Raw genomic sequence first — 25,238 nt, forward strand, 5'->3', positions numbered from 1 at the left:
GCTGGAATCTTGTTATCTCTTCTTTAATTTTGCTGTCTCATCATGCTTTGTTTATATATCATGTTGTAAATTTTTATAATTTACTTCAGAAAAAGCAGGGTGGCGCTTCTCAGCCACACTTTTCATCCAAAAAAATAAAAAAACAAAAAAGATTAACAAGTAGTTGATGGAAGATCTTGAACAAAACTACTTGATCTTTCCTTATATACTTACTAGTTTCGTTTACTAAGGCTATCCTTCTATATTCAAAGGAACATAAATAGAGGTACCACCGCAGAGTGCAGGATACCGCCAATGTCAAAGTCCATGCATATTTTTGCTTCATTCATGAGGGCTCTTCTATAAAATATTCACTAGGCAAGAAATGAAAAAGTTTAATCATGGTTTCCTTGTTTTCTTTTGTTTGCTTTTCCCCCTTCGAATTCAATTACTACATTGTTTGTTTTTCTTAAAGTCAATCATTTGATGGTTAAGAAATTCCAGATCAATCATCAAGCGCATGGAGCTTAGAGAATTCAAGCGACACTTAAAATTTTTTATGAAATTAAACCTCCTGTGATATTATCACCGTAGGGATTTAAGGAATCACAAGAATATAATTAAAAACTCGCATCATGAGTCTCAAGCAACAAAAATGTTGTAATAACAACAAAACATTAACTTCATATTCATTATTTACAGACCCATTTGCTGCCATGTATCATACCACCCAACATCAGCCAGCTCACCAAAAACTCAGTAATGCTGTGTAGAACTCAGTAATGCTGTTGAATCATATCACTTCACCATCAGCATTCACATCTTCGTAGAACTGCCAACCCACCACCTGCATGCTGGGATGCATGTCTTAGACCCTGTCCCTTACTTTTGATGCAAGTCAAAATGAAAAGTGGGCGACTCCCTGCTTGGTCTCCTGTTCACAAAGTCCATGGGGCTAAAGACAAACAGTTGAACTGGCCTGCAACTTGTTTGCAAAGATAGATTAGGAAGAAAAGACCATTTGAACAAGAGCAGCATTGTCTCTAACATATCCAGCTGCGATAATTGCAATCATTGAAATGTTGCCAGATTACGTGCTTTATGAATCTAACAAATTCTCTGGTTAAGGCGGTGACTGAAGCAAGGCAGTGAAATATTTAACCCAAATCCTGACAGTGACAATGGTGTTGATCCACAAGCTGCAGTTTCGATCTGACCTATCTAATCACAACACTTGCACCTAAGCATGATACATCCTTAACGTGTTCATGGAGTAACGAGATGTTTCCACCTGTCTCCTATAATTAACAACCTTCAGAAGTGTGCCGAAATGAGAAACTCTAATACATTCACCTGATATCCGAGCATCAAGATGATACCTTGCTTTAACTTGAACAACTAGAATCTAATTAAGCCCTGCAGCAGCTAAAGGCTCACAAATGTGCGAGATTGTCTCCAAGAAGTTAAAATGATACAAAAAGCCCCATGTTTTACCTTCTCCACAAATCAAACAGTAGTTCTTCCAGGGGAACTGAATCCCAGTGAAACTTTATATAATTTGAGAGTATAAGCTGGGTTAATTAGAAGTAGATTTTACCAGACCAATAAGTCAGCACAAATGATAACCTAAAGTCATAGCCATGCCAACCTAGACCCTTGTAAAACCTCTTAAGTTGCCAGCAACCATTAGTACAAAAATCATGATGATGGTTAATATTGATCTCTCCAATGGTGAATATAATTCTCAAACCAGCAGAATAGATTTCACCAGGTCTATCACAAATCTCTTTACCAGATGACTCATGGCTTTGAACCACTGGAATCAAAAGGAAGCAGTAGTACCACATGGCTTCCAATTACATTTTTACTGAAGATGATGAATGCCATCCCTTGTTCTTCCAAGTTCCTAACCTGAATTACAAAACACCAAAGAGAAGGAAGAAAAAATGGAAGAAACATCTGTAAGCAATCCTCCAGAGATTTACACAAGCAAAAGCTAGATGTAGGAAATTATAACAAATTCATGAACGGCTATGACTCTACCCTACTTCGTCAAGTCTACTGGGCTTCATGAACTAAAAGACTCATACCAAGCATAACGAGTGAACAATGCACCTAGCATATTGCTTGTTTCTAAGAACATCCAGATATTTTTGCTCCCTTCCCAAACATCATAAATATATATTGACATTTTGCAATACATGCTGAATTTTTGAATAAGCTACCAGCAGATGTTATGGTGGAGATTACTCATCTTTTGGCACAAAGAAGCCTAAAGTGTCATAAACTGGAAAGAAATGTCATACCAACTGGACGAAACAGCCCTTAGGGTATCCCTTCTGTTCAGCTTGACATAGATAAAAAAATTACAACAGTCATTCTTATGTATGGGCAACACATTTGCATTCACCAAGTGGACATTAGAAGAAAAATGTTATTCACTTCTAAAAACAACCAACTTGTTTTATTTTCCCAAAAGTTGTACACTAAATGGGTTTTCCTCTTCCAAGTTTACAAGATATACAATGTATAAAGGGGGTCGATTCACTTGTAATGCTTGAAAATTAGGTACATTACTGATGCAATTGCCTTCCCAAAATGAGAACAAGAACCAAGAAAACACCATTCACATTCTTTAATCCTACTGTCAACAATAACAATTATCTGAAGAACAATTTATAAATTATGAATTCAGACCAGAACCAAAGGAACCAAGAAACCTAAACTCAGATACCCCGCACAGGCATCAGACTGAAATGATTTCCATCAATCTTCAATTCTTATCAGGTAAAGAATATCCTGTCACTGAAACAACCACCTAAACTACATATCAGGACCAAGCCAAAAAAATAAAACAATGAATATTTAATGGGACCTGCTAATGACAATTTTTTCCTTTTATTTTTTTATCCAAAAAGAACTTTATAACTTTCTTCATAAGTTTGAGCTTCTTTTTGCAATTGGTTGTCAATGCTCCACCTTTCCCTCCAACTTCATGAACCACACCATGGTGCCTTATATCCCCACCATATAAAAAATATGAACAGATACAATCTGTCATTTACCAATCTTGAATTTACCATCTCACATAAAATGCAAAAAATATCCCTCCTATGGTTAGAATTCTAGGAATTGGTTGCATATATAAAAATTAATCATAGTAAGATAATTTCTATCAAAAAAATCATAAGAATAGTTACTAGTGAGTAGAAATTATTCAAATAAAGAATAATTGAGCAAAAATTATCATAAACATAATTATCCACAAGTAAAAAATTCCCAAATAAAAAACTCATAATTTAGTAGAATATTGGTCAAGAAAATTACCGAATAAAAATTTTTGAAACAATTCCAAATTTGTTTCCACAATAAGGAATCTCAAATAATTTATTTTCGACATAATGAATTCAGATAAGAAAACATATTGCCAATTACTCGTAAATAGAGAAATATTCAAATACAGAAAATTTGAGAAATTATTTGAATCATCAACCGTACTTCAATTACTGTGATCCATTAGGTAGAGGTTTTCATTCAACTTACTAGCGATTGATTTTCATTTCAACCATACCTCGTTTATTGTGAGCTGGTAAGCTAATAATGAGGTACCAATGAAAACTAGGAACATATGGTGCTCTATTGCATGTTACCCATGCTTTAACGAGATGATCACCGATTGTTTCATGCAAACTTTACTAGTAAATTGTCATTAAGATTAACATTAAATAATCAATATTGTTTTTAACAGAGTGATTCATTTTTTTTACTCTTCTACTAGGTAGTTTTCTTATTAAATCCTTTTATTCTATTCTTAAAAGTTTTTAAGTTTTATTCTAACTTATATTCTCTAGTTCTGTTTCTATATTTAGTTTTTTATCTTTGAGCTTGTACTTTAACTACTAATACATTTGTTTCAAAAAATGAAAACATATAACTAAGTTATTTTCTGATATTCACTACTATTACTTTTGCTAAATGTGCATTGCAAATGCCTGGATGCTAGTGGATGCTAGTAATAACAGAAGCATAAGTAGAATTTTTTTCTTTTTAATGGAACAAAAACAATTGAAACTTCTTTGGAGTAGCTAATACACGACAAAAACTTCTTCAAACCAACAATCACAAGAAACAGCCAAATGCACGACAAACTATGCTTAGTACAGGATAATAACAGACCTGCTCAATGGAAAAACTGCAAGCTACAAAAAAAGAACATGAATTAATAAGTCATTAGCAGAAAAACTAGTAACTATAGGGTATATCAAAGAAAGTTTGGGATGATAGGTCATTTTGATCAGGAAAAGCATGCAGGGATGTGAAAGGATATCTTAAAAAGTAAAGGGATTGAGATTATTCCAGAATCCCGTTTCTAATTTTAACATGTGTATATGAGAAATGTCAATGGTGTGAAGAGTAATGCAGAATCCATCATTGCTAGCAGAGAAGAACACTTAAGGATAGATGACTTGAATTAGGAGTTGTTGCCCAGCTATGCAACCCAAGAGGGACAGATGAATTGGGTTTTTGAAAATTTAAAATTAATCTAGAACCACAAGGATCAAGTAATAAAAGGCAAGTTAGTTGAAATGAGTAATTTAAACAAAATGAAGAAATTAGATGCAAGAGTGCAAGAAGAAAAAGAAAATAAGATAGAGAACAAGTAAACACACCACAAACAACCAAGATTTATAGTGGTTCGATACCAACTTTGTATCTACATCCACTCCCTAAGCTCTTACTTGAGAATTCAAATCCACTAAATCGTATTCAACAAGAATATAACATCGGTACCTCCGACTCTAGCTATCCCAAACTAGAACACTTATTTTTCGGGTACAAGCCAATCCAATACAATCCGATTCAAGGTTCGGATCAACCTTTCCACGTTTTGGAACCCTTTCAAAACTAAAGATCAATTCAAAAACAGAGTATAACAGTTAATCACACGGAAATACAAATGTAGCTCCTTTAATGAACAAATAAAACTTTAAATACACTTTACACAACAATGAAGAAGCTTTTCTGATTTTCTTCAACGTGGTTGAAGACTTGAATAAGCTCTTGAGAAGTTGGTGAACTTGAAATGAAAGCTTCTTTAACTTCAAGAAGGCACTTTCTTAGGGCTGAAATGAATGCTTGAAAATCCTCTTTTTAAAACCTTGTTTATTCTCTCCTTTAAGTACCTTTTATAGCTTCAAATGATGGTGGAGAGTGATCTGAGTAGTTTTAGAGCCGTTGGAGATCATTAAATGAGCATTAAATGTACCAAAATGAGCTGAAAAACTAGCCGTTATAGAGTTTTTCCGTCGCAGGGGTCGACACATAGGGTCGACTCATACATATGAGTCGACTCATGGGGTCGACTTCTGTGGCACAGAACAGAAAATGATTGTTCTGTAATTTTGGCGTGCACAGTAACAGAGATCGACTCATAGGGTCGACTCATGCATAGGGGTCGACTCATGGGTTGACTCAATTAGGTGTGCCAGTCAAAAAACAGCGTGCCGTTCAGCCCCATATGACATGAGTCGACTCATGGGGTCGATTCAATTTTATAAACATGATTTTCTTTCAAAATACACATCCAAAATTATTAAAATTACCTTCAATAGATCACAAATCTTCTGTTCTTGCTCTTGAGGCTTTCGAATTAGGACTTGATGAAATTACGATTCTGCCCCTGAAAAATAATAAATTTTTTTCCAAACCAAAATCATTAGTAACCCCCTCAAATGCTTTGTAATCATCAAAATCAATTCAAAGAGCAACAATCTCCTCTTTTTTGATGATGACAAAACACTTGAGTAAAAGCAGAGTATAACATATATAAAGCATTGAACATGAATTTTAAATTTATGAAGATGCATCACTTAAACATCATAGCCAGTTATTTGAATGAAATGCATCATGAGTAGTTTATCAATTTGAAATTTGCTTATAAGATCATTTGCTTTGAAGATTAAATTGAAAATTGCTGACAATTTTGGTTCTTTGACACATTTGCTTTGACAATTTTACTTATTGCTCTCGATTCTATTTCTCTATTGCTTATTGCTCGATCTCGATTTTTTATTCTCTACTCTTCCTTTTTGACAGCATCAATTAAGATCTTAAGAAATTTTGAAGAGAAAAAAATGATAACATAAACGACATATTTTCTCTACTCCCCCTTTTTGATACCATATTTTATTTCTTTGCTCCCCCTCTTTCATTGTTTATTTCTACATATCAATTTGCTCATTTAGAAGATATTGCTATTCATGATATTTCTTCACATATATATGAGTCATTTTTCATATCTTATAATTAAAATATTTTAATTGATCCCATTCATAAACATTAATCCAAAGACATTCATTGAAATTCAAAGCATAAAAAATATATATATCAAAATATAACTGAATACATTAAGTCAAAATACATAGATCATACAAAAATCATGGATAACAACTATCTAAGAGTCAATCAGTCAACGAAATACAAAGGCTATAAGATAGATCCTAGACAAAAATAAAAAAAAGATTAACTATTCTAGATCTAATAGATATCATGACTAGAGAGATCAGAATCTGAAGAGTCAGAGATATGATGAGATGTAGGATTAAATCCACGAGCACGATCTCGACCACATCTGCCTCGGCCATGGGTAGAAGTACCGGCATGAGTAGAGGGGCGAGAAGATCCTGGAGCCTGGGAAACTACGGACTATGCTAGAAAAGAAAATCTGATGGTGTCCAAAAGATCCAAAGCTCTCGACACAGACTGCATCAGGATACTAAACTGAGTAGAGACAGTCTCACAGGAGCCCCTGATCTCTCTCCTCAAAAAGTCAAATCCACTTTCTAAAACTCCTCGAAGTCTAGCCGCCTCTGCAGATAGGTCTGAGACCTTCGTGATGTCCTCATACGGTTGGAGATAGGCTAAGGCTAAAACTTGTCCTTGCAAGTCTAAAACTCTGCCTGTCAGTCTCAAAATATATTCCTCAAACTGCTTAATACGTACGGACTGAGCAGTAAGCATCTGAAAGACGATAGAGATATGAGGGATCATGGTCTGATCAGAAACAGCCTGAGAAGTCATCTCCTGAGCAAAACCTCAGGTGGCAAACTGCTGAGATAAAATAGAGACAACACACTGGGACATCAGCTCAATCTGATCGTCTGCCAGTCTGATCTCTGAATGATCTATTATGCTCCCAGACTGCGATACAGAAACATGCCTCCTCACAGACTCTAAAGGATCAGCCTCGTGATCAGACGAACTGAATATCTAGAGATGCTCTGTGATCACGAGGAGGTGAAGACAGTCTCTCTTCCTCTGCTTTCTCCTCAGCTGGCTCCTCTGCTCTTTCCTCGACACCCTTTGACCAACCGCCATCAGTCTTTGAAAAACCCATGCGGTGCAGTGTGTGGCGGTTGATGGTGTCGAAATGAGATAATCTGACAACTGCCTCCCCCTCAAAACTGACTTCGAACCTCCTAAAGACCAGAGTGAGTGCCATACTATAAAGCAAGTAAGCTTTAGACCTGTTCAGGATCTCTCTCATGGCCTCAAACATTAAAGCAGGAAGGTTCAAGGAGATCTCGATGATCATATGGTACATGATGCAAATGTCCCTACCAGATAGGAGGTCATGTCTGCCACTCTTAGGGACAAACAGTTTGGTTACCATGTGATGTAACAGCCTCATCTCCACTGAAAGTATCTTGGCTTCTAATTTATTTAAACTACCAGTAAAAAATTTGCCTAAGATAACATTAATTCCTTCTTCTTTAATTGGGAGCTCCATATTAGTATAGTCTTCACAAGGCAAGTGCAGAATTTATCCCAAATGCAAAGGATCAAGAATAATATCAACACCTTTTACTGTAGACTTTACTGTTCCATTGAAGTAACTTAAATGCAAATAAAATTATCTGACCAGATCAACATAAGTGTTTTCTTTCAATAGACAGTAAAACTCCCATCCTTGATTTCTAATCTTTGTTCCAATGGAGAACCCTTCTTTTTCAAAAAATTTGAAATCTATATTCTTCCCGAATTTTACTTTTCTATCAGAGAGAGGTACCTTGCTTGGACTGATTGGAGACTGTGTAGAAACTGAAGCAGGACCTGGAGCTGGGATTGGAGTAGGAGAGGGCTCGACTGCCATTCTTTTTCTGTGCTCAGTCTCTTCCAACCCGCGAACAGATTTTCTTCTCTGTGGGAGCTTCATTTTGGGAGCCATTTGGACAAGAACGACTTGCAAGGAGTTTAGGAGACTAAATGAGGTAGAGAGGAAAAGATTCTAGTGAAAAAGCTAAGATTTTGGAGAAGTGAAGCGCCGATTTGGAGAAGAGAGATGGAATCTAGGGCAAGCTCAAACCGTCCAAACGAGAAAGAAAGAGGAGAGGAAGTTGGTTCCTAAACGGACGATTTGAAGGGTGAAAATCGGTAAGAAGAGATATTTGAGAGAAATCTTCAGTTTGAAGGAGAAGAGAGGGAGAGCTTTTGGTTCGATGGGAGGAAGAAGAAGAAGGGCTGAGTCGGATCAAAAAAAATTTTCCAATAAAAAGAGAGCGCCCGAAGGATTTTGACAGAATTACAAGTTTACCCTAGAATCGACCCTGGGGGTCGACTCATGGCACAGAAAAATTCATAAGAATGATGAAAAAATTTGAAAAGATCTGAACCTTTGAGGAAAAAGTGTCTACCTAGAGATTGATCATGTGAAGTACAGTTTTGAGCTTTTAAGAGAAAAGAAGAGATGAAAATTGAGCTCAACAAATTTGATTCAATAAATTTTTGGTATTAAGAACTTGAAATTAGAGAGATACTTAAGCTGATGGATCAAGGATTCCTAGTTCTCTTCTAATTTCACAAAATCTATCTTCACTTAAGGCTTTGATAAAAATGTCAGCCAATTATTTCTCAGTACATACATAGTCAAGAATTATATTATTGTTTTGAACATGTTTTCTTATAAAATGATATCTAATTTCAATATGTTTTGATCTAGAGTGCTGAATTGGATTTTTAGTTAGATTGATAGCACTAGTGTTATCACATCTTATGGGAGTTTTATTGAGTTTGATGTCAAAGTCCTCAAGTTGTTGTTTAATCCATAAGATTTGAGCATAACAACTTCCGACTGTAATGTATTCGGCCTTGGCCGTAGACAGTGCCACTGAATTTTGCTTCTTACTAAACCAAGAGATTAAGTTAACTCCAAAAAATTGACAAGTTCCACTAGTACTTTTTCTATATAATCTACATCCAGCAAAAGCGGCATCTGAATATCCTATTAAGTCAATTGATGAGTCCTTAGAATACCATAGTCCTAGAGTTTGTGTACCATTTAAATATCTAAGGATTCTTTTAACCGCTTTCAAGTGTGATTCTTTTAGATTTGATTAAAAGTGAACACAAAGACATATACTAAACATAATATCTCATCTATTAGCAGTTAAATACAATAAAGAACCAATTATGCCTCTATAAAATTTTAAATCTACATTTTTACCTCCTTCATCCTTGTCAAGCTTACATGATGGGCTCATAGGTGTACTAATTGCTTTGGAACCCTCCATTCCAAATCTTTTGAGTTTTCTTGTATATTTGCTTTGAGTGATGAAGATTCCTTCCTTTGTTTGTTTAATTTGGAGTCTGAAGAAGAATGTAAGTTCTCCCATCATGCTCATCTCGAACTCCCTTTGCATGAGCTTAGGAAAATCTTGACAAAGAGTTTCATTAGTAAACCCAAAAATAATATCATCAACGTATATTTGTATAACTAAGATATCATCTTCATTTTTTTTTAATGAAAAGGATTGTGTCTACATTTTCTCTTGAAAAATCATTATTAAGCAAAAATTTACTTAGCCTTTCATACCAAGCCCTAGGTGCTTATTTTAAACCATATAATACTTTGTTTAATTTAAAAATATGATTTGAAAAAACATGATTTTCAAAATCGGAAGGTTGTTCTACATAAACTTCTTCAGCAATATATCCATTTAGAAAAGCACTTTTGACATTCATTTGGAATAACTTAAAATTCATAAAACAAGCATATGCAAGTAAAAGTCTAATTGCTTCCAATCTAGCAACAGGTGCAAAGGTCTCATCAAAATCAATTCCCTCTTCTTGATTATAACCTTTTGCAACCAATCTTGCTTTATTTCTAATTACATTTCCATATTCATCTAGTTTATTTCTATATACCCATTTTGTGTCAATTACTGGATAATTTTTAGATCTTGATACTAAAGTCCATACATTATTTCTTTCGAATTGATAAAGTTCTTCTTGCATTGCATTTATCCAATTATAATCTTTTTCAGCTTCATCTATGGTTTTAGGTTCAAAATGAGAAACAAATGCAAAATGATTGTATGCATCTCTATGAATGGAACGAGTTCTTACTCCATGTGTAGAATCACCAATGATCAATTCTTTGGGGTGATTGTGATCATACCTCCACTCTTTAAGTAGATCATTTGAGCCTTGAGATTGTTCTTGTTGTTCTTCACCTTCATCCTCTTATTTGTTTTCATGTTCTTCTTCATTTTGAATTGTTGAGTCTTTTAGGATGATCTCCTTCATCCCTTCTATAAAAGGATCTGCATCATTAATACCTTCATTCTTCTTTGAAGGAAAATCGTTAGTTTCATCAAAAACAACATATATTGACTCCTCTACTACTAAAGTTCTTTTGTTGAAAACTCTAAAGGCTTTGCTAAAAGAGGAGTAACCAAGAAAAATAGCTTCATCGGATTTTGCATCAAATTTTTCTAATCTTTCTTTACCATTGTTCAAAACAAAACATCGACAACCAAAAATATGAAAATATGCAATGTTTGATTTTCTTCCTTTCCAAAGCTCATAGAAAATTTTCTTTAAAATTAGTCTAATTAAAGCACGGTTTAATATGTAACATGCCGTATTAATTGCTTCCGTCCAAAAATATCTTGGGAGGTTGCTTTCACATAGCATGGTACGGGCCATTTCTTCGAGAGTTCTATTTTTTCTTTCTACTATCCCATTTTGTTGAGGTGTCCTAGATGCTGAGAAGTTGTGGTCAATACCTTTTTCATTACAAAACTTTTCAAAATCTTAATTTTCAAATTCGATTCCATGATCACTTCGAATATTTTGAATTAAAAAATCTTTTTTATTAGTGACTTTTCGATAAAATTTTGAGAACACATGAAAAGTTTCATCCTTGTGTGCCAAAAAGAAGATCCATGTAAAACGAGAGAAATCATCAATAATCATAAAGCCATATCATTTTTCATCTAGACTAGTAGTTCTAATGGATCCAAATAAATCCATGTGCAATAGTTCTAATGGCCTAGAAGTTGAAACAATATTTTTAGATTTGAATGAGACTCTTGTTTGTTTACCCAGTTGGCATGCATTACAAATTCTATCTTTTTCAAAATTCAATTTGGGTAAGCCGGTAACCAATTCTTTTTTAATAAGTTTTGAAAGTAAATGCATGCTAATATGTGCAAGCCTACGATGCCAAAGCCAACTAATCTCTCATTAACCTTGGCATTCAAGGCTACTAGGCATTGCATGTTTATTTTGGAAAGATTATTCAAATCTATCATATAAACATTACCATGTCTATGCCCAACAAATTTAATGCCTTTATCAATAGGACTAGTTACTATGCAAAATAAAGATTCAAAAATAACTTTGTATCCTTTGTCACAAAATTGACTGATGCTTAATAAATTATGTTTCAAACCATCTACTAACAAAATATTTTCAATGTATTTGAAGGAAGTGATACTAATGTTACCTATACCGATAATTTTTTCTTTGCTATTGTCTCCAAAGATGACCATCCCTTCATCTTTTGCATCAAGTGTGATGAATTGAAATTCATCACCGGTCATGTGTCTTGAGCACCCACTATCAAGATACCATTTTCGATTTATTCCTTGAAATGCAAGACACACCTGCATGCAGAAATCAAATTTTCACTTTAGGTACCCAAGCTTTCTTGGATCCTTTTTGGTTAGTTTCGGTGGTTCTTTTTGGAACCCATATTTTCTTTACATTAAAATTTTCAGATTTGTTAGAAAAACATGTATAGAATTTGTGTCCTACTTTACCACATTTAAAGCAAGTAATATTTGAAAACTTATTGCATGATGAATTTACAAAGATATTTTTCAGAAGTTTTTGTTTCTTTAAAGGATTATATCCAAGACCGGCTTTATCATAAATGGTCTTTTGATTGTCAAGTATCATTTGAAGTTTATTTGAACTTAAAATGAACTTTTCAACCATTGATTTTAACTTGGCAATCTCATTTTTTAAGTTCAGATTTTCTTGAGACAAGATTGATTTTTCATTTGAAATAATCTCATTTTCTTTTAGTAAAGATTGATTCTTTGATTTCAATTCTTTATTCTTTACCTCTAGCTTCTGTAGTTCATCAATTAGATCATAAAACGCTTCATGAAGTTCTTCAAAGGTAAAGTCATTAGGAGTTTCAGTATTTACCTCATTTTCATGTGCCATAAGGCACAAGTTGGCTTGTTCATTTGAATTTTCTTCTTCGGAGCTTGACTCATCGCTTCCGCTCCATGTAGCCATCATAGCCTTTTTCTTATACTTCTTGGGACCCTTCTTAAGTTGTGAACATTCAGACTTAAAGTGTCCCGGCTTCTTACATTTATAACAAATAAAGGGTTGCATCTTATCCTTCTCTTTGCTATGTTCCCCTTTTGTAGGTGGCATCTTCCTCATTCCTTGTCTTCTTTTCTTCAAAAACTTCTTAAACTTTCTAATAATAAGGGCCATTTCTTCATCCTGCTCTTCATTTTTCGTATCATCAGATTTCTTATCAAGTTGAGCAGTGGATTTGAGGACGATTGTCCTCTTCTTTTTGACATCTTCTTCTTGATGTTGTTTCATACTTAGCTCGTGTGTCATTAGCGATCCTAGAAGCTCCTCCAAGGATAAGATATTCAAATCTTTGGCTTCTTGGATTGCGGTCACTTTGGCCTCTCAAGTCCTTGGTAAAGACCTAAGAATCTTTCTCAAGAGATCACTGTTAGAATAAGACTTACCAAGACTTTTTAGACCATTAATAATATCAGTAAAACGAGTAAACATTTCAGTTATTGATTCATCATGCTTCATTTTAAAGAGTTCATATTTATGCACAAACATGTTAATTTTTGATTCCTTCACTTGATTAGTTCCTTCATGAGTTACTTCTAATCTATCTCATATTTTCTTAGCTGACATGCATGTTAAAATACGATTGAATTCATGAGCATCTAGAGCATAATATAAAACATTCATGACTTTTGTATTAAGTTGAGTCATTTTCTTTTCAACCTCATTCCATTCTTTTCAGATTTGGTTGATTCCACACCATCAATTATTTTAGTGGGTGTGTGTGGTCCATTTACTATGATACTCCACATATCATAATCAAGTGCTTAAATGAAGATTTTCATCCGAGCTTTCTAATAGGTATAATTTGACCCATTGAAAAGTGAAGGTCGGTTTGTGGACTATCCCTCGGCTAATGAAGCATCAACTTGAGTTGCCATAGATCTTTAGTTCTTTGATAGTTAAATCAAAGTAGGGCTAAAGCACCGGGCTCTGATACCACTTGTTGTCTAGCTATGCAACCCAAAAGGAGGGGGTGAATTGGGTTTTTGAAAATTTAAAATTAATCTAGAACCACAAGGATTAAGTAATAAAAGACAAGTTAGTTGAAGTGAGTGATTTAAGCAAAATGAAGATATTAGATGCAAGAGTACAAGAAGGAAAAGAAAATAAGATAGAGAACAAGTAGGCACACCACAAATAATCAAGATTTATAGTGGTTCGGTGCCAACCTTACACCTACATCCACTCCCCAAGCTCCTACTTGAGAATTCAAATCCACTAAATCGTATTCAATAAGAATACAACGTCGGTACCTCCGACTCTAGCTATCCCAAGCTAGAACATTTGTTTTTCGGGTACAAGCCAACCCAATATAATCCGATTTAAGGTTCGGATCAACTTTTTCACGTTTTGAAACCCTTCCAAAACTAAAGATCAACTCAAAAACAGAGTATAATAGTTAATCACACGAAAATACAAATGTAGCTCCTTTAATGAGCAAATAAAATTTTAAATACACTTTACACAACAATAAAGAAGCTTTTCTGATTTTTCTCAAAGTGGTTGAAGATTTGAATAAGCTTTTGAGGAGTTGGTGAACTTAAAATGAAAGTTTCTTTAACTTTAAGAGGGCTCTTTCTTAGGGCTGAAATGAATGCTTGAAAATTCTCTTTTTAAAATCTTGTTTATTCCCTCCTTTAAGTGCCTTTTATAGCTTCAAATGATGGTGGAAAGTAATCTGGATAGTTTTTGAGCCGTTGGAGATTATTAAATGAGCATTAAATATGCCAAAATGAGCTGAAAAACTAGCCGTTACGGAGTTTTTCTATCGCAGAGGTCGACTCATAGGATCGACTCATACACGAGTCGACTCATGGGGTCGACTTCTGTGGCACAGAACAGAAAATGATTGTTCTGTAATTTTAGCGTGCACAATAACAGAGGTCGACTCATAGGGTCGACTCATGCACAGGGGTCGACTCAATTGGATGTGCCAGCCAAAAATAGCGTGCCGTTCAGCCCCAAATGACATGAGTCGACTCATGGGGTCGATTCAATTTTATAAACATGATTTTCTTTCAAAATACACATCCAAAATTATTGAAATTGCCTCTAATAGATCACAAATCTTCTGTTCTTGCTCTTAAGGCTTTCAAGTTAGGACTTGGTGAAATTACGATTCTGCCCCTGAAAAATAATAAATCTTTTTTCAAGCCAAAATCATTAATAACCCTCTCAAATGCTTTGTAATCATCAAAATCAATTCAAGGAGCAACAGGAGTCCTCTGAAATGTCTATATCCATATTCACCAAAGATATATATTTCTTCCACTAAGTGATGATTTAAAAAGGTAATATCAGTTAAAAGAAGCACAGACTAAAAACATGGTACAAATTTACTTATTTATTTACCTTTCCAAATTGAACTAGAGACCTCTTCACATGGCAATTGCTAAGCAGACAAGCATCAATCAAATGAGGAAGGCTATTTAGTGGTTATATATTGATTACAACACTTGTATATTTTCCACCAATGCATGTTCTTCATCTTTCAAGTCCATGTTTTGTATTGCATATCGTAATTTGCATAAGTGATCTACTTGTCAACCCTTGAATGGTGTGTACCTCATATGGTGGTAAAAGGTAATGCTCAACCACAAAATTGCAATATTCACTAAAAGTTTCGGCACATGAAGGAAAAAGTGAAGATGGATTTTCTTTCTTCTAATTATATAGGTTAATTTGAGTTGTTATCATAAAGTGATAGGAATTCTGGTTGGTTTTTGCACTAAGTGCATCAGGCAAAACTTTTTGCTACTTGTGAAAATTCTAAAACGAGATATCAGAAGTAAAATCTAAATTCATTCTAGACCTAATTTAAACCCAAGAACCTGTTTGGCATTGTTTTATTGCTTCTTTTCTATTTAAAAAAAATATAAAAACCAAGATAAGAAACACATTTGGTGCTGTTGTTTTCATTTTCTAATTTTCAGAAGTTACTTTCCTTATTTCTAAAAAATGAAAGAAAGATTTTCAAAAATAGGAAATCCATGCTTTTTACCACCACGATTAACTCACTTCTACTACTACTGTGGTCATTATTTCTGCTGCCGCGGCAGCCACCGCTACCATCCCCACGACCACCGCTACCTTCAATATACAATCGCTATCATTATTGCTGCCTCCAGCATATTGCCAACACACCCACCACCACCATTACTGTTGCAGCCATATCATTCCATCATCGTAACCACCTCCATCATGTAGCTAGCACTCCAGCCGCCGCCATTACCATTGCAGCCATACACCACCACCATCATTTCCGCCTCCACCATGGAGCCAGCACCACCATCAACACCATCGCCTCCACTATGTCACCACCACCATCATCGTCACTTATGCCACAACACCGGTACTCCCACCACCATCATTATCGCCACCTTCGCCACAGCACTGCCACCCTGCCACCAACACTACCTGTACCTCCACTACTTCTGTCTCCACTACCAGCACCTCTGCCACCATTTAACTATGTTCATGTTTTCTTTTTAATAAAAAAAATGATTGTACCAAAAATGTTTACATTTTTAAAATTATGCAAAAAAAAAAAGAATAAAATGTCTACTTTTTGTTTCTAAAAATTTAAAAAAAAGAGAAAGAAAGTAATGCCAAACAGAACCTCAGTGTCTCAATTAAAATTAATCTCACAGACAAATCATGACATGAATCATGCAAGGAAAAGATTCCTTAGAGCATCATCCAGTTACAAAAGTATTCAATTCTGTAACTTGTGACTAAGAACTGCTCTACATGTGTAACTCATTTAGTTATTCAAGTTTCAAATCACTGTCCATTCAGAATGTGATATGTATATGCTGAATGATCAGAATGTCTAGGTTACCTACATTCATAGCTATGCCACAAATCTTGGAAACCAAAACCTAATTTGCATTGTGACAACTTTAATTCTGAGGTAAGAGTGAAAAAGCACCAAATGGAGAGTGCATAATGGAAAGAGAATGATAATCGCTTAACAGTGAGCTTCTTGCAGTGTTGCTAGCTTTGAAGAAACATCAAAAATTACTTAAGGTTGTAGTTGAAAGTTATAAATTCAGAAGAATGAGTCAAATGATCTACTAACTGTTATGTGACCATAGACCAAATGATACAATACCCTTTTGTGAAACATGGCAATCTGACATGATCACACAGCATTTTTTTTTTTTATATGGTTTCTAGCGTGAGTTCAGATATTGCTTAATATCATCACAGAGGCCAACAAGACCTCCTAAGCTCCTGCTCTGCTTACAGTCAACATATGTTATACAAAGGTTCATGAACCTTGACGATATCATCTTTGCATGGTTTTGCTTTGAAACTTCTTACCAATCTATTGAAACTTGACTCTACATACTGCATCAGCTTCTTGATAGTCTTTGAGTATATACACATGCAATGCAACAACACGGTCCAGACCTGCAAACAAACAAGATGCAAAGATTACTTAACAAGTTGAAAAGTTATCCATTTAGATGAGAAGAAAACTTCATAGGCACACTAACAAAGTGTAAAACAGAAAGTAGATTCCAGGGTCCTATAAGTTTTCAGTAATTTATGTATCACACTTATAATGTAAACACACTGAAAATTTAAAATTGATATGGACAAGACAGTAACAAGGATAAAGGGAAGTTATTGTTCCACAAAGAATATGGCACAAGAAGAGAATAAAATAAAATTATACGATACAACTAGAAAAAAATAAAACCAAAGGTCCAAAATCACTGCAATTGCTTTTCTTGGAACAAGTGGAATATAACAAAAACAGCCATAAGCGCATACACTATATAAAATTAAGCACACTTGGAACACATAGCATTCAATATAGATAGATATCCAACATGCAGTCAGGTAACTCTATGTTTGCATGAAAGGTGAGATGCTCAATGAATAATGATCAAGTTCATAATATAATCACAGTTTTACTATAAACATTATTAACAAAAACAAGATCTCCAAAAATAGCTTGTTACAAGCTATATGAAATAGCTAATTCATTTTTCAACAATAAGCAACACAGAGAACATTTACAAGATTCATCAAGAAAAACTGAATACGCAAAGTTGGCAACACTATAATTTGACACTGTCTGTAAAAGTCCCTGCCTGACCATTTGTCATAATATAGACCGTTATTTGTGTTAGATTTATCAAGCTCTTGATATAGATGCTGGCAGAACCAGATTTACAGTTAAAATTATATTCAAACGAAAAATCAAAGAACCAATGAATGCTTATAGCCGTAACACAAAAACTATGATATGGATTTCTTATCCCACGCACCACCTGATTTAGCTAATCCATCATGATTTATTGGCCAACACAAGCACATGAAGCTCCACAGCTACATAGCCAGATGCTGCTCAGCATATACCATGTTCTGATATGGATGGTTTGTCCTATTTCTTCCTCTGCAATCAGTCCAGCTATTATTTGATTGATGACCATCCACCTGGTATTTAGGTTTTGTATATCTTGAACCAAACCGACCACCTCCATCTCTCTTTCTTCCATTTCTTCTGTTTGGCTCATTATTCCTGTTCTCCCAAGTTCCCCATGAATTTCTCTTCCAATTATCCCAGTAATTATCAGTCCCACATACCAATAGTTTATCCCGCACAAGTCCCTTCCCCCAAACTCCACCACTGCAACCCCATGCATTGCCAGAATCATTCTTTATATCCCAACTTGAGCAGTAGGTCTCAGATGCATTCCCCCATCCACTGGGTCTAATTTGTTCAATATACGCATCCCAGTTTGCAGAGCTATGCTCACCAGTTTTCTCATTTGATGGGACAGGGTCCTCTGTATCATCCCACCCAGAAGCTGGAACTGGTTTGTCTGTAAAGATAAAGGAATCCCAGCCATTAGTTGCAGTATTATCCACATCAATAGAGGCTGGAGGTGGTTTATCTAAATCTGCCACCAGATCAGGATCGACAATAGCATCTTGGTCAACTTCATCAATATACAGATTTGGGTCAGGCGGAGGGATGTTACAATGGAAACCATTATACTCTGCAAAGAACCGGGCCTTTGCATTCTGGAAAGCCTCTAAAGCAGCTGAATCATCCCACTGTATCACATTCTTATACATACCCATAAATTTCTTGTTTTCACAGAATCTCTTCCATGGAATTGCACCCACACATGTGCAGAATTTCTTCTCCCACAAAGGAACTGACAGAATCTCAGATCCTGGAAAAAAAAAAAAAAAACAAAATAAAAGAACATAAATTTAAGTCAAAAACAGTATCACGGTATAACTAATCAAAAAAAGCCATCTTTTGAAACAATAATAACAACAGTGTAAGATAGTTCAAGTAACTATATAAGATGCTACAAATGAAATTCAATTAACAATCACAATCTTATAGAATGGCATAAGCTGGAATATTGCTAGGAAAACTATGACCATACAATGTATGAATAAGTTAATCATGCCTAAAAGCATGATTCTATGTGGCAGCACCAGCAGTTCGTTGAAAGAATTATAAATAAAGTTCCAGCTATTTGATATGAAGGGAAATCATGAACCTGCACCTCCATTCCTATGACAGAAAGAAAATGTTTCAGATGTCTATAATTCTCTGAATTTCAAATGACAAAAATTAGGAAGAATTGGAGGAGAGACAAAGATCTAAGATTTGCAACGTTCTAAAATAACACACATCCACCACAAAATAGTAGAAAGTTATGCCAAAATCTATATCTAATCTCAATAAAGAAGGCAATACTTGAACAAAGAATCATATTTAGTTAGGATCATAGGATCAGGATCACAACCAGAAATTCTGATCCTGTCTAGTGTTTTATGTTAACTTTTCTCCCTCTTCCATATCTTCAGAAGCAAACCTTTGCTGGCATCACCTCATCCACTCAACCTTTGTTCCCCATCAAATAATAATGGGATGGTGTATGTGGGAGGTGGACTAGAAAGCACAGAAAGTAGCAGTCTTTGATGCATGCTGCTTGTGGTTGGCAAGATTGGTAATAGGAGATTGGTAAGGCATGATGGCTTACAAGCTGCAGAAGTTACAGGACGAAGATATTTAACAGCTGCAGGATGGAGAAGTGATTGAGGGGTAGCAGATTACACAAAACAATGGAGGATTGGCACAAGGCTGCAAGCAGGCAAGTTAGGTCTTACAGAACTTGACTCCGATATGACAAAGTATGACTCAGGATCTAAGATTTAGACCAAGATCTGACTCGTTCACTTGGTTGAGTGGGTCAAGCTCACTTCAAGTTAACTTTATGTTGAAATTAAGTTTAATTGGGATATGCCCTTCTTTTAGGACTAATATTCAGCAGGTCATAGCGGGTCCTGATTGTATAATGCATCCAATACCATGTAATCCAATTCTAAGAGCATGGGAATTCATATCTTAGACAAAAGCCATCACAAAGCTACAGGTTTGAACTTGAAGTAGGTGTTGAACTCGGATCAGGTATCATTCCTGTCCAAGGATGGATTGACCATTAATGGAGGATCAAGGTGGATAAACAAGGTTGGTGTACACAAGCTGCAATCGAGTCATAGAGGTGGAGAAGAAACAAAAGCGATGGGTTATGGACTAGGTCAGGTGGACAAAGGTGGTACATGCAGCCGCAAGCAACAGAAGAATAGCAGGTGAGATCATGGAATGTGGAGCAGGTGATACAGGGTTTCTTGAAAACTCTCAGACAATGAAGTGGGTGCACGTGATTGGTTTTCAGTTTTCTAGATATATTCTGACTACAACCAAAATCTGACCATAATTGCATCATATTTTGTGGATTTAGATCAAGTTTCTTAAATGACAAATGAATCAGGTTAACAGCCCATTAGATATCATTTATAGCCCTAGGTATACAGAACTAAATCCTGAAGCAAAGCCTAGATGCCATATCTCAAACATTTCACTCTTTTTCTTTTAAGTCTGTATAACTAGAATGAACCGTTAATTTACAATCTCGAGGATCTCAACCCTATAAAATATAACAATTCCAAAAACTACCATGGAACTTCAATAGCTCAGTTGCTCTATTGTGACCTTGATGTTCTAGATTTAAAACATAGAAGCAGCCTCTCTGCACATAGGGGTAAGGCTGGAGGGTCAGACCCCCGGTGGCAGAGTCCCATGCATTAAGACATCCTTCCTATCAAGGAAATTAAATACTCATAAAATAATAGCCATGAAAAGCCTAAACAAAGCTAACATTATATATTTCAAATCTATATATGGAAAATAACTCCAATCAACAATAACATATTAAAGGAAGATAATGTACAAACTGAGAATTGAAATGATAATTATACAGAACATAATAAAATAATTGCCAAGATGGTCTAGCATGCTAATCTTATAAATGAAGGAAAACATCTCAGAGAGACAAGACTTTCCATATCAAGATTAAAATCCAGAGGAATGCCTGAAAGAATTCCGTTTATTCCCATAAAACAAAAAAGAACTTATCCAAATCAAAGGGCTCTATGTTTGAAAAAGCCCATGTAGCTTAAGGCAGAGCCCTAAGATCACATGTCAGGTCCTAAAAAACAGAATACGACCTCTCAGCCTTGTGATTGAGAAAAACAAAAGAAACCAAAAATCCCAAAACTGTATCACCAAATGGTTTTTTCCAAAGCAAAAAGAAAAAAAATAGAGTTGTGCTTTTCAAGTTCCAGATAAAGACAATTCAACCACTTCCCAAGACACATAAAATAATCGGTTGAATAAACTTAATTAAAAAACCAAAAAAAAAAAAAAAAAAAACTTAACTTAGTACTTCAGAGTCAGTTGTATCCTAGTTACAACCAAGCATTCAAACCATGCATATGGAACAGAAGTCCACTCAATCATGAGCACGATCAAAACCCAAAAAGGCGTAAAATAACCTGAAATTCTAAAAAGGATTAAATATTCCCTAAGATTATACCTCCTCATCCTTAAAAATTAGATGCACTCAAAACCAGGCTTCATCCCAAAGCAAATTAGCCCATCTACTTCCACATACCCCAGCCAAATCACGAGAACCAAGGGAAAAAGACCACGATCACAAAGATATAAACACCACAAGACAGCTAGACCAAAATCAATCGACAAACAAATAAGAATCCAGAAATACAGATCAAGAAATTACTCTATACTCCGGAAAAAGCACCAAGCAAGGCAAAACCCAGAAAGAAACCAGAAATCAAAGCCGAAGAAGCTATCATCAGAACAAGAAAAATTCAAATTATCAAGAAACAAGGACCTAACTCCCAAAATTTACCGGGCGCATGAAGCGGCCTCCAAGATTTAGTCCCTTTGCTGCCTCCCTCCTTGTAACGGTAGCTCTGCCCCCCGTTCCACGACCCCCTCGACTCCCCCGCCATCTCTAAACCCAAAAGAAGAGGGTTTTCTGAAAAAAGATCGGATCGTTTCCACCAGATTAAAAAGCCAGACCCGTATAGAACCCAAAACGGGGAAAATCCAAGAAAAAGGTCAGATCGAAGCCGAGAGTAGAAAAGAGATACTTCGGAGATGGGAAGTTGACAAGGCGAGAGGTCCGGGTGTTTTTTATTTGGTAAGCAGAGGTCCGAGTGTTTAAAGGGAGAACAAAATAGAGAAAAAATCGTGGGAAAAAACATGAGGCGGTATCGGGCAGCGAAACGTTTTGCTTACGTAGCGGGATGCTTTTATTCCTTTTATTACTATTTTTGGTTCTTTTAGATTTTTTTTTTTTTTGGCCTGTGTGCCGAGATTGATGATATCCTGACAACCTACGGAGGGATTCCGGTCATAAGTTTTCGGCGGGGGCCTTCGGATCGAAGCTGCTGGGCCGATTCGATCACGTTCGTACCGACATGGACCAAATTGGCCTTTCTCTTGTGTTTCTGTCGTTTTTTATAGTAAATTTTGAATGTGTTGCAGTGATTAACGTAAGTGTCTCGGACCGACGGTTACAACGAAAGCTCGGATTGGTATAGTGTGGCAGGTTATTTCAAGTTATCGAATTACCACCACGGCTATCAATTGTTATGCAGAGTTAAAAGCACTTGGCGGTCCATTTAGCATACAAACCGCTCTTATTGCCTCAGAGGACTTATTTTTTTGATGTACATGATGGATGTCCATTTCGAATGGATCAACTCAGACATAACTGACTCCTCCAATCTTACAAGAGCGATTGAAGGCTGAATTATCTTACCTACAATGGTACGTCCAATGATTCTGCAATCTCGAAATCGCATGATCTCACAGTTGTACAACCAGCTGTTCAACAGCCTTCTATATAAACCACCGAAGCCTCGAGAACCAGATAAACCAATCAATCCTTCTCAGTGAGCTCGTTGCTGCTTTATTATTTTCTGAATCTGATTTGAACATCGGAGGATTCTTGCTGGAGCCACAATCTTTAGTTTGGACTTATTTTGCAGGTTACTCCAACGCTAGCAATTCTGCGTAGGGCTTAATTGCCTTCTCTCTGACCTCGACTGATTTCGAGCAGCAACAGATAGAGGAAGGGCCAACACTCAAGTCGGAGCTGGCCTCTGTATGCTAAGTCAGAAACGTAAATACAGATATGAGACACAAGCGTGACAGAAGCAAGCTAATTTTTCATTAATTCAAATATTTGCAAAAGGTGGGTGCCTCGAGCACCGCTTTACAAAAAAAAAACAAGAAGAAAAGAGAGAAAGATTTCTTTTACAAGAAAAAGGATGGCATTCTAAGTGCCATATTATACACAAAGACAAGATCATGCCAGTCTAGAAGATCATGCCGGTCCAAAAGCAGATCCCCGTTAGCCGACAAACCCAGTTCGGAGCTCTCATCATCATAAGTGACAGCAATGATCGGGTGGTAGGCACTGTCCTCGATCCCCAGCTCAAGGATGAGGAGGCTCAATCCTCATCTGACGAGGAAGCCTCCTCATTTCTATTCCCAAGTTGGAAGGAGTAGAGCTCCAAATACGGCATTATTTGTAGCAAGCGAGCCTTGTAATTCTCGAAACCATCGATAAATCTGTCGACGGCAATGTCAATGATCTCCCTCCTAAACTCCGCAGAGTTTCGATACTCTTGAATGCAGTGGGCTCGGACCTCTGGAGGAATCTGTTTGAACTGGAGGGTGTGATGACCTTGGGCCTTGTCGGGGATCGTGGGGTGGAAGGTGCCCAACGAGAGGAAGACGGGCCTGTGCTTTTGGCTCTCATCCTTCTCCAGGCCTCTCTTATAAAGGCCCACTTCTCCTTTACCCTAGCCTTCACCCACAGCAAAGGAGGATGCAAAGGGGAGTGTGGGGGTGATGCCATCACGATAGGAGAAAGAAGTTTCTACGAAGGAAGAAGATGGGAGATTGAGTTTCTTCGCCTGTTAGCCTCTATTTATAGATGCCAACATCTACATCAATCACTAATCAACGATCGAAAAGAGCATGGCTATCCATCAAGCAATTAATGATGTACTTTTTCATTATCAAAAATAAATCCTGACGGTGCTTCATGAATCGGGGCGTAGCCACGTGGCATGTCTTTACACATCTTGTACTCTTTCTCCGATATAACCTTATCAGAAAAGTTAGCAGCCATCATTCCCCATGATCACGCAAATTAAAAGAGCAAAATGAAGTTATCACTCGGCTACTCATCTCAGAGCGGTATTATTAATTAATTGCTTCGAAGCGGCATTAATAAATAATCGCCTCAGATTGGCATGCACAAGTAAAAAAGATAAGGTATGATTAAGACAAATTTTATTTATTCCTTTTAAGTTTTCACAATGACCATGAAAGGTCCTATTATAAAAGAAAAGAAAAATAAGAAGGCTACAAGGCAGCGCCTAGAGCTGAGGCACCTATCATGGAGACATCCGCTGCAGTGAGATCCCAGATTTCATCTAAGAAGTTCAGGTCCAATTTCAGATGCTTGATGGTGATCCTTGTTAGGGATGTCTGACCAGGACACCATCTCCACAAGACCTTTTCGATACCATGCATCGCAGCAGAAAGAAAGAAGAAAATAATACAGGAAACACAATCAGGTATGTGGAACAGCCCAAGCGCTACCTCCATGGGACATGCAAGCTTCACTATAAGAAAAAAATAAATACAAGAGGAGAACATCCACTCTCAACTCTTTGTATACCATCCTCTCTCAACTAGAAGCTATCCTCACAAAAGCTCTCTCAAATCTCTCAAGGAGATCCTCTCACAGGTCTACCAGTATCAGGATCCTTGATACCCTTGGATGCTTTCTGTGTAGCGAACAGCTATATAGTGCCTCTTTACAGCTGCTCTGCCTGATGCTCTGCTCTAACCTCGATCTCCTGTCGGTGCTCTGCAGGCCTGCTCTGCCTATTGCGTACACTCGGAGTTCTACCGGACTCCTTTAGATGGTTGCACGAGCCTCCCTCACACTGATGCCTCTGCTCAAGGTTCTCTGCTGTGTCTCTACGTCTGTCTTTTAGTTCTGTTCACCCATAGCCTCTTAAAGGCCCTAAAACCTAGACTGTATCAAAATCAGACTCGTGATCGGACTCCTATAGCTTCTCGGCCATCCGATCGCATCTCAGATCAAAAACTGACCGTTGGATCGCATCCCATCATGTCGGATCAT

At 36.4% G+C, this 25,238-nt stretch overlaps 1 protein-coding gene across 24 annotated transcripts; it reads right to left on the bottom strand.

Moving 5' to 3' along the window:
- Positions 1 to 576: 576 nt before the first annotated feature.
- Positions 577 to 22,224, bottom strand: LOC105045581 (uncharacterized). Of its 24 annotated transcripts, none has more exons than XM_073258163.1 (8): positions 21,915 to 22,222; positions 17,946 to 18,857; positions 16,987 to 17,076; positions 12,478 to 13,011; positions 10,436 to 11,927; positions 9,482 to 9,691; positions 5,583 to 5,659; positions 577 to 1,890 (listed from the first exon to the last, which is right to left on the bottom strand). In XM_073258163.1, the coding sequence occupies exons 1-2, from the start codon at positions 22,015 to 22,017 to the stop codon at positions 18,004 to 18,006; spliced, it is 957 nt and encodes a 318-aa protein (XP_073114264.1). In that variant the 5' UTR covers positions 22,018 to 22,222; the 3' UTR covers positions 577 to 1,890; positions 5,583 to 5,659; positions 9,482 to 9,691; positions 10,436 to 11,927; positions 12,478 to 13,011; positions 16,987 to 17,076; positions 17,946 to 18,003. The 24 variants fall into 24 exon arrangements, with proteins under 24 accessions (XP_073114264.1, XP_073114250.1, XP_073114262.1 ...); XM_073258149.1 differs by having other exon boundaries at positions 17,943 to 18,857; XM_073258161.1 differs by lacking the exon at positions 12,478 to 13,011.
- Between the last annotated feature and the right edge of the window lie 3,014 nt (positions 22,225 to 25,238).

The sequence above is a fragment of the Elaeis guineensis genome, chromosome 5, assembly GCF_000442705.2.
Source record: "Elaeis guineensis isolate ETL-2024a chromosome 5, EG11, whole genome shotgun sequence".
NCBI lineage: Eukaryota > Viridiplantae > Streptophyta > Magnoliopsida > Arecales > Arecaceae > Elaeis > Elaeis guineensis.

Coding starts and splice junctions, on each gene's coding strand:
- LOC105045581 (XM_073258166.1), bottom strand. CDS start 12,909: ATGACACACGAGCTAAGTATGAAACAACATCAAGAAGAAGATGTCAAA.